Source organism: Nematolebias whitei, chromosome 6 (genome assembly GCF_014905685.2).
Source record: "Nematolebias whitei isolate Nwh7 chromosome 6, NemWhi1, whole genome shotgun sequence".
NCBI classification, from domain to species: domain Eukaryota; kingdom Metazoa; phylum Chordata; class Actinopteri; order Cyprinodontiformes; family Rivulidae; genus Nematolebias; species Nematolebias whitei.
In genome coordinates this window covers 45377752-45387424 of record NC_056503.1, presented here as the reverse complement: position 1 = coordinate 45387424, position 9673 = coordinate 45377752, and the positions used below count along the sequence as shown (strand labels likewise).

General features: G+C 46.6%; 1 protein-coding gene across 1 annotated transcript in view; it reads left to right on the top strand.

The window, feature by feature from the left end:
• Positions 1 to 9673, top strand: part of supt5h (SPT5 homolog, DSIF elongation factor subunit) — a gene marked incomplete at its 5' end in the record, with an annotated part of 13216 nt that overhangs the window by 1460 nt on the left and 2083 nt on the right. Inside the window, 17 exon segments of the mRNA XM_037678339.1 lie at positions 535 to 786; positions 978 to 1067; positions 4281 to 4351; positions 4431 to 4536; positions 4626 to 4716; positions 5158 to 5294; positions 5382 to 5537; positions 5717 to 5863; positions 5942 to 6088; positions 6316 to 6441; positions 6518 to 6602; positions 6884 to 7018; positions 7107 to 7209; positions 7989 to 8116; positions 8690 to 8795; positions 8878 to 9036; positions 9134 to 9287. Coding sequence (XP_037534267.1) covers positions 535 to 786; positions 978 to 1067; positions 4281 to 4351; positions 4431 to 4536; positions 4626 to 4716; positions 5158 to 5294; positions 5382 to 5537; positions 5717 to 5863; positions 5942 to 6088; positions 6316 to 6441; positions 6518 to 6602; positions 6884 to 7018; positions 7107 to 7209; positions 7989 to 8116; positions 8690 to 8795; positions 8878 to 9036; positions 9134 to 9287 — 2193 coding nt within the window.

Below are 9673 nucleotides of genomic sequence, written 5' to 3'. Positions count from 1 at the left end.
TGGTGGGTTAACTAGTCTCCAACAGTCACAGGACAGTCACATAATGGTCTAACTAGTCTCCCAACAGTCACACAATGGGCTAACTAATCTCCCAACATTCCAGTCAAGTCACATAATGGGCTAACTAGTCTCCCAACATTCCAGTCAGTGGGTTAACTAGTCTCCAACAGTCAGTCAAGCCACACAATAGTTTAACTAGTCTCCCAGCAATCCAGTCACATATTGAGCTAACTAGTCTCCAACAGTCACAGTCCAGCCGCACAATGGGCTAACTAGTATCCCAACATTCCAGTCGCTTAGTGGGTTAACTAGTCTCCAACAGTCACAGGACAGTCACAAAATGGGCTAACTAGTCTCCCAACAATCCAGTCAAATAATGGGCTAACTAGTCTCCCATCAGTCACTGCCCAGTTACATAATGTGCTAACTAGTTTCCCAACAGTCACTGCCCAGTCATGCTGTGGGTTAACTAGTCTCTAACAGTTGCAGTCCAGTCTCAAATATTCTGGTTTTAAATGTCTGTTCTTCTTGCAGCCGCTCCAGATCAAGGCTGTGGTGGCGCCCGACCACGTGAAAGGCTACATCTACGTGGAGTCCTACAAGCAGACCCACGTCAAGGCCGCCATCGAGGGCATCGGAAACCTGAGGATGGGCTTCTGGAACCAGCAGATGGTTCCCATCAAGGAGATGACGGACGTCCTGAAGGTGGTCAAAGAGGTGACCAACCTAAAGCCAAAGTCTTGGGTCCGGCTGAAGAGAGGCCTGTATAAGGACGACATTGCTCAGGTACTGATCCAACAGCTTGGAGTGAACCCATGAAGGTTCTGGAGAACAGGAAGAACAATGTACAGGGTGCTTTTAGACCAAAGTGGAGATGATTTATTGTTTATTAGAGCTTTTATATACTTTTACCTCAGGGTCTATCTCAGTTGGGCTAATCAACCCTTTATATACTTGTGTTGTTGTTTACTTATCAGGTGGACTATGTGGAACCGAGTCAGAACACCATCTCTCTGAAGATGATTCCTCGGATAGACCTGGACCGCATCAAGGCCAAGATGAGTCTGGTAGGACAACCCCCTGTTATTGTTGTCCCCTGTCTCATTGAACAACAGAATTAGAAACACTGTCTGTGTTGTGAGCAGGATAACTGGAAAAACAAGTGAGATAACTTCCATTTTGGTGTGTGTCACTATTGGAAATTGGGTTGCCATGTCAAAATCCAAGAATGGCTTCCAACATATATGCCGTAGTTTTCTTTGTATAAGTTGCAGTTTTTTGCATAATTTACATGCCCTGCGACTTATAGGCCGAAGCAACATATTTATGGATGTTTTTCCTAATTTATAAAACGTTTTTTGGCTGAGATATGACCGTTTTCATTCATTCTGACTGAACAAAAAAATTGAGCAGTACCACTTTCAGCCACTTGATGGCAGCAGAGGAGTAATAGTTTTGTGGCATGCTGTTGTATCATGTAATGGGTAAACGTGGCTATAATGACAAATTCAAAAAAGTTCAAGACAAAATCAACTGGACTTTATTTATTATACTTTACTTTATACTTTATTGTTTGTTTTTCTTGAACGTTTTTGAATTTACCATGTCCTGGATGACTGAGAGTCTTCACCAGCTTTTAATGACTCAATTGGCCTGCCTTAGCCTCCCCACCTTGTTTCTGCTTGCTGTTTGGACCGACCATCAATCCAGCTGCACTGCCCTGGCGAAATGCAGCTGATTTGACCATTAAAGTACATTTATTAAGCAAATGTTAGATTGATACACACTTTAATATAATTTCGAGCAAACAAATAATTGTTTTTAAGTGTTAATCTTGTTAAAATCTTGTTAAAGTCCTCCCGTGCATGCTCCTGCGGCCGCCATTTGGTGACCCATCAGTTTTTGGCACAACACCGGTCCACATTTCCGGGCTGTCAGCGGTGGCGCGTAACAAACTCAGCGCGTCAGTGGTGATGGCATAATGGATGCGAAGTATAGGGCGAAGCATAATTATGGACTTGTTTTGACCAGTTGGTCCCTCATCTCAATTCACAACATTTCTTCAAGAGAAGACAGGCTTTGGGCGAGCTGATTTACCCTGTTGGCACGTACGCAGCTGGATATCTCATCGACTGGAAAACTTGAAGATGTGTCCATCTCTGCTGCCATCTGTGGATGTTAAGGACGCATATTTAATTAGATTCATGATAACTGGTTCCTGCTTTTTGGATTCAGCTGGTCCTGGTTTTTATCTACAATCAAGGAAGTCGTCAGCAGCAAATTTGGACCCGATCACGCTGCTTGCCTTTATGATGGCTTGGTTCATGTCTGGAGTACCCGGACTCAAATGCTTTGGGCTGAATGGATCAGATCTTGGGGATTTTTGCTCAGACACGTTTCCATCGGTGTGGCCATGTTAATTTGGACATTTCGGAACCGAGTGGACCAACACAGACTCAAGGTTGATGTCATTAAGTTCTGCCTGTCCCCAAAACAACTGTGTTTATCTAAATTTTGGTCGCCTTGGTGTCCTTGAAGGCCACCTTATCTAAAGTTGCCTGGAGAAAATGTGATCTGACGCTCACCACCCCCTCCCTGAGGAATTTCCAACTGATAACCAGCTGAAAAAACTGTCATCATTTCAGGACTCTGGATTCCTATAGAGGTTATCCTTGACCATTTCTCGACATACCTCGAGAATGTTTATGGATCTCACCGGAGGACATTGACTGATTACAGTGACCTCGAGAGCATCTGTAAGCGTCGTTGACTGGTCTCATCTCTTCCTTCTTCCTGCTCTGCTCTTTTGCAGAATGTCTACGTAAATATGTGCTTGTTTGTGAGAGGTGTTTTTTCAATATTAGGGGTTTTTCTCAGCCAAGAAAAAAGTCTGATAGGAATTTTTTTCGCCTCCAACTCCTACATGTGTCCAGTTAACCACTGTTTTTTGTCTGTCCAAACCGGTCTCGCTTGTAAATGAGTCTTCGAGGCTCAGTGTGATTTATCTATTTAAATAAAGGTTGAATGAATGAATGAAGCAACATATTTATGGATTTTTCCACTTTATTAGATAAATATGGACTGATGCGACTTATAGGGCGGTGCGATGCGTACAGTGGAAAATACGGTATTCATATGTAAGCCAGCCACTCCATTCATTGAGGCAATTATGCTTTCTAGTATACCTTAAAAGTATAGTTTCCTCAAATGCTTGGGGTGGCCGAAGATGAATTTATGGTGACCAGTGCCACCATTAGCCACCTCCTAGCTCCACCTTTGTACCGGTGGCAGATAAAATTGCTCCCTCCACTCGCCAGGATCCGTCACTCTGCTCCACCTCGGACAAGAATAAAACCTCCCTCTGTTCTTCTCCACAGTGAAACTCCGCCCCACTTGATTGACTTGCACTAAAAACATTAAGGTTTACTAGGCCTGTCACAATAAATCAATTAATCGCATGACAAATGAAAATTATCGACCTCATTTTCATTTATCGGCTTTATCGTTTCTTCGTCTCTCTTTCTACTGAAGACACTGGGTGACAAAAGGCTCAACTCCGGTGCTCTTCACTGACCCTTTCTCTTTTTTCTCTTTTCTTTAAAATCCGTTTTAACCGTCCAAAATCATGTTTTGGGCTCGTTAAGCAGCTAAGCTGAGAAGCTAAGCTACGAGCTAAGCTAACAGGCTGACCTTGGGGAAAAAAACTTCTGTCTTGTCGAAGTTCCAATATTCACAGTTGAAACTCGTGCCTTTGTGTAAAAAGTTGTTTTTCTCTGCAAAAAGAAGCTGAGAACTTGTTTACTGATTTTTTTATTAAAAGTTTTGTGTGAAAAATGCTAAAGAGCTCGAACCACACCGAGCGTCCGCCATTTTGAGAACCGGAAAAACCGATAAACAGCCCATATCGCGTCAAGGGGCCTCCCTCCCATTTTTCTTAAAGAGACGCTGCTCGCTCCCTCACTATCCATCCTTCGGTTCAAACAATCTTATACTGCCATCCGGTGGTCAAAAAAGATACTACACTTAAAACAAATTAACCAACATTTCTTCTTAAATTTGACAATAATTACTAATTATTGTCAAATTTCAAACAATATTATCGTGACAGGCCTAAGGTTTACTTTCATCCCCTGTTCTATTCCAGTCCAGAAAAACTCATCTCGATACAAACTCTGTTCAAGTTCCTCAGCGACGGGGGACACCGGTGCACTGCTTGTTTACATCTACAGGAAATGCATGACCGACAGCTGACCTCTGACCTCTGACCTCTTGGTTTGCAGAAAGATTGGTTCGCTAAAAGGAAGAAGTTCAAGAGACCTCCACAGAGGCTGTTTGATGCTGAAAAGATCAGGTACACTCAGGTTTCTGCTGATTGTGACAGGTCTTATAGTGGGGTGAGGTCATGAACAAGTCTTCTGATCGTGTGACAGGTCTCTGGGCGGGGAGGTCAGCCATGATGGAGACTTCATGATCTTTGAGGGGAACCGTTACAGCCGCAAAGGATTCCTGTTTAAAAGCTTTGCCATGTCAGCGGTGGTGAGGAACTGTTTGTACACTCCCTGTCGTTGATGTAACTCGTCTGTGTGGACTTCTGGGCAGCTGGTTCTGTTTTTATTTCCTGACAGATCATGGATGGAGTGAAGCCCACTCTGTCAGAGCTGGAGAAGTTTGAGGATCAACCGGAGGGACTGGATCTGGAGGTGGTCACCGAGTCCGGTAAACAAAACAGTCACTTGAACACAGCGGCTCATCCCAAGTCTCATTGAACGACTTCACCGGTTCATTTGATGATTCTACAACAACAACTTTAGAAAAACAATCTTTCACGGATGCCAGCATGAAACATGGCACAAAATCTGGACCTGTCCGAAAACCACAGCATCCACACGGAAAAACAACCTCCATATTTCAAGATGGACGCCGTCTGAAGTGATTCGCTTCATTTTAATTTTGACCCGACTTTAGATTGAATTGTTCACATTTGTCAGTTTTTGTATCAAATTGCAGGTTTTTGGTCACGCCGAGTTAAATTACAGAGCCATCAAAATAAATTATGGATGTCAAAGTAAATTAATGCCATGAACGAGGGACTTGAAAGTCATGTGCGGTTATGATATGAACGCTGTGAAATACTTCTGTGTGTGTGTTCGCGCACAGGTAAGGAGCGTGAACACAACCTGCAGGCCGGGGACAACGTGGAGGTGTGTGAAGGAGAGTTGATCAACCTGCAAGGAAAAATCCTGAGTGTGGACGGCAACAAGATCACCATCATGCCCAAACATGAAGACCTGAAGGTGTCCACACACACACACACACAGTGCGTTACGACTGGACCCACAGGTTCTGTCCCGTGTCTTCAGCTGTCTCTGTGGTCTCTGCAGGACCCTCTGGAGTTTCCGGCCCACGAGTTGAGGAAGTATTTTCGGATGGGCGACCACGTGAAGGTGATCGCTGGGCGGTACGAAGGAGACACCGGCCTCATCGTCAGAGTGGAGGAGAACTTTGTCATCCTGTTCTCGGACCTCACCATGCACGAGGTGCTGCTCCGTCCACATGCTCCTGGTTGCTCTGTCTCTGTCACAATGTGTCCCTGTGTCCTGATGTCTCCTGTGTCCTGATGTCTCCTGTGTCCCTGTGTCTTGATGTCTCCTGTGTCTTGATGTCTCCTGTGTCCTGATGTCTCCTGTGTCCTGATGTCTCCTGTGTTGCCCTGCAGCTGAAAGTATTACCCAGAGACCTGCAGCTTTGCTCTGAGACGGCGTCCGGCGTGGACGTGGGGGGGCAGCACGAGTGGGGGGAGCTGGTCCAGCTGGACCCCCAGACGGTGGGAGTCATCGTTCGCCTGGAGAGAGAGACGTTCCAGGTATTAGTCTGGCCCTGAGCTGACAGAGGAGCGCAGGCAGCAGCTTGTTGGGTTACAGTGACGTGTCGGGTGTTCCAGGTTCTGAACATGCACGGGAAGGTTCTGACCGTGCGCCACCAGGCGGTCAACCGCAGGAAAGACAACCGCTTCGCCGTGGCGCTGGACTCGGAGCAGAACAACATCCACGTCAAAGACATCGTAAAGGTCATCGACGGGCCGCACTCGGTGAGGACGAGTTCATCTATGTGACATCATAAAGTCGTGGGGGGGCTGCAACGTGCTGTTGGTCCTGCAGAACCTCCAAACAGTTTGTTCTGAAAGACCTGGGGGGTTCGCTTCACACACGCCGACTCACTCCGGCGTATGTTGAGGGAGTCTGTTGACTCGGCGTAACTCAGAGTGACTCGGCGTCTGTCGTCGCTCCTCTCAGGGTGCATGTGTTGCTCCTGCAGGGCCGCGAGGGTGAGATCCGTCACCTGTTCAGAGGCTTCGCCTTCCTTCACTGCAAGAAGCTGGTGGAGAACGGAGGAATGTTCGTCTGCAAGACCAGACACCTGGTTCTGGCTGGGGGGTCCAAGGTAAGCGGTCCAGGGTGGTGTGGGTTAAAGGAGCTGGAGAGAGATTTTTACGCCCTGATGTGTTTTCTGTTGTCAGCCCAGAGACGTGACCAACTTCACAGTGGGGGGGTTCGCGCCGATGAGCCCTCGGATCAGCAGCCCCGTGCACCATGGGGGGGGAGGTAGGAGCACCCACGTGTTTACAGCTGATGAAGAGCAGAAACTGTGTAAACAAACAAACAAAACTTCACGTCTCCGTGAAGAGGACATGGGTCACAACTTCCAGGAAAACAGGAAATAAAAATATTTTAAAATAAAACGTTCAGAAATCAAACAAACGTTTTTAAAGTAAACTTTTTGTTTCCAGTCTGAGGTTCTTCTTGTTATTTGTACAGTCACATGGTTGTTTAGTTTTAGAATAATTAAAGACGAGCTGATGAAGGTGAGGCTGTCGCCCCCACAGGTGCTCAACAGAGAGGAGGAGGAGCTGGAGGAGGAGGAGGAGGAGGAGGTGGCGGTGGTTTTGGGCGGGGTCGAGGACGGAGGGACAACGATCTGATCGGTCAGACGGTCCGCATCTCCCAGGGTCCTTACAAAGGTCAGACCTGCCGTATCAATAAAGTTTGCTTTGAATGGCCCCAACACGAAGTGTTCTGGTTTCTGACTGGTCTGCCTCCGTTTCCCAGGATACATCGGCGTGGTGAAGGACGCGACGGAGTCCACGGCCCGGGTGGAGCTGCACTCCACCTGTCAGACCATCTCTGTGGACAGGCAGAGGTTGACCACCACGTACGTCCTGCTAGTCCTGCTAGTCCTGCTGGTCCTGCTAGTCCTGCTAGTCCTGCTGGTCCTGCTAGTCCTGCTAGTCCTGCTAGTCCTGCTAGTCCTGCTGGTCCTGCTGGTCCTGCTGGTCCTGCTGGTCCTGCAGCTCCCGTGAACCTCGGCAGCTAAATTACAAACATCCGTCAGAGGCGTTGCTGCTTCACAACACTGAGGGCAGATGACGGGAACAGTTCCATAAATACAAATATTTCATAATAATTAGGTTACATTAATCAAACTTTAGCTTGTTGATGATACATTTTAAATTAAAAAAGGTTTATTTAGAGATTTAAACACTCGGGTCAGTGTCAGTTTGCTGAACCTTCAGGAGTAAATTCAGACGATTCTTAAAGAAGATGGAGTTTGTTTTTGATGTTCCGGTTCAGCAGAAAATACTAAAAGTTGAAAAACAAGTCAACTAACTTCTGCTCTGCTGCAGGAAACAGGAAGTGAAACGTCGTCTTCTACAAAATAAATGTCCAGTTGCTTTGTTTTTCAACTTTCAGCGTTCAAGCAGCAGTTTGCAGTTTATCTAACCATATGTAAAGTTAAAATATTTAAAGTTGTTGCATCCTGATAAACTCTGCGGTCAGCTGGGTGGTGACCTCATCTCACCTGCTCCAGGTTATACCTGACCTGAAAAACAAAAAAAACTCAAACTTCTGGTTATTTTCAGTCCTCGTTTTCAAATCGTTTGTTTTGTTAACGTTGTTCTCGTCTAAAACTTAAATTTTTTTTTCAACCAGGGGAGCCAAGAGACGCACAGGAGCCACGTCCGCTCATGGATGCACCCCTATGTTTGGTTCCCAGACCCCCATGTACGGCGCCGGCTCCAGGACCCCCATCTATGGATCCCAAACGCCGCTCCACGACGGTAAGTGGAGTGGAGTTTCAACCAGAAAACAGAGTCAAAATTACCAAATCTATTTGTTTTATTGTTTTATTATCGATGTAGAGTGTATCACAAAGGTGAGTACGCCCCTCACGTTCCTGCAGATATTTAAGTATATCTTCACGGGACAACACTGACAAAATGACACTGACACAATGTAAAGTAGTCAATGTGCAGCTTATATAACTAACTTTATTCTTCCCTCAAAATAACAATATACATCCATGAATGTCTAAACCACCGGCAACAACAGAGACTACACCCCTAAATGTACGGTACTTAACTCTTCAGGTGGAAGCAGGGTGGAGTTTTTGTCCATTTTTCTCAACAATAAAAAAAATCAGTTTTCTGGATGAGAAAGTGGTGCACTGTGATGCGTTTAAGAACGTGGGAGAAGCTAAACTTTGAGAAAATTGTCTCACAGATATCATTAAAAAACATTTGTTTTTAGAAGTTGTGAGATAATCTTAATTTTTTTTAGCATAAAAACTGAAATATTTAATCTGTATTAGATTCATCATCCGACCAACTGTCGCCTTTTCTGCTGCCCAACAGGAAGCCGAACGCCTCATTATGGTTCTCAGACCCCGCTGCATGATGGGAGCAGAACACCGGGCCAGAGCGGCGCCTGGGACCCCAGCAACCCCAACACACCGTCCAGGTGACCCAAACACGAACAGCAGTTTGTCGAAGCAAACATGTCGTGGTTCTGTTCGTCCCTGAGACGTTTCTGTCTCCTGCAGGAACGACGAGGAGTACGACTTCGGCTTCGACGACGAGCCGTCTCCGTCCCCTCAGGGCTACGGGGGTACCCCTAATCCCCAGACCCCAGGTTACCCTGAAGTCCCCTCGCCGCAGGTCAACCCTCAGTTTAACCCTCAGACTCCGGGCACGCCTGCTATGTGAGTACTGCAGACTGGACCTGGACCCAGACCCGGGCTGAGTTTTTGAAGCCGTGTGAGCAGAACCTGTGATCTGACAGAACTCTGGTCTCTGCAGGTACTCTCCGTATGCTGCTCCGTCTCCACAGGGCTCCTACCAGCCCAGTCCCAGTCCTCAGAGCTACCACCAGGTGGCGCCCTCACCTGTGGGCTTCCAGAACACACACTCACCTGCCAGCTACCACCCCACCCCCTCCCCCATGGCCTACCAGGTGGGACGAGTTTGTCAAACAGTGGACACAAGAATTGATTTAAGTTTAAGGAAAATACTAAAAAGACATTGGACCCTAAATACAACTCTGTCTGAAGATGTCCCTCTTTGTCTCTGTCTGAAGATGTCTCTGTCTGAAGACGTCTCTCTGTCTCTGTCTGAAGATGTCCCTCTGTGTTTCTGTCTGAAGATGTCCCTCTGTGTTTCTGTCTGAAGACGTCTCTCTGTGTCTCTGTCTGAAGACGTCTCTCTGTGTCTCTGTCTGAAGACGTTTCTCTGTGTCTCTGTCTGAAGGCGTCCCTCTGTGTCTCTGTCTGAAGACGTCCCTCTGTGTCTCTGTCTGAAGACGTCTCTCTGTGTCCCTGTCTGAAGACGTCTCTCTGTGTC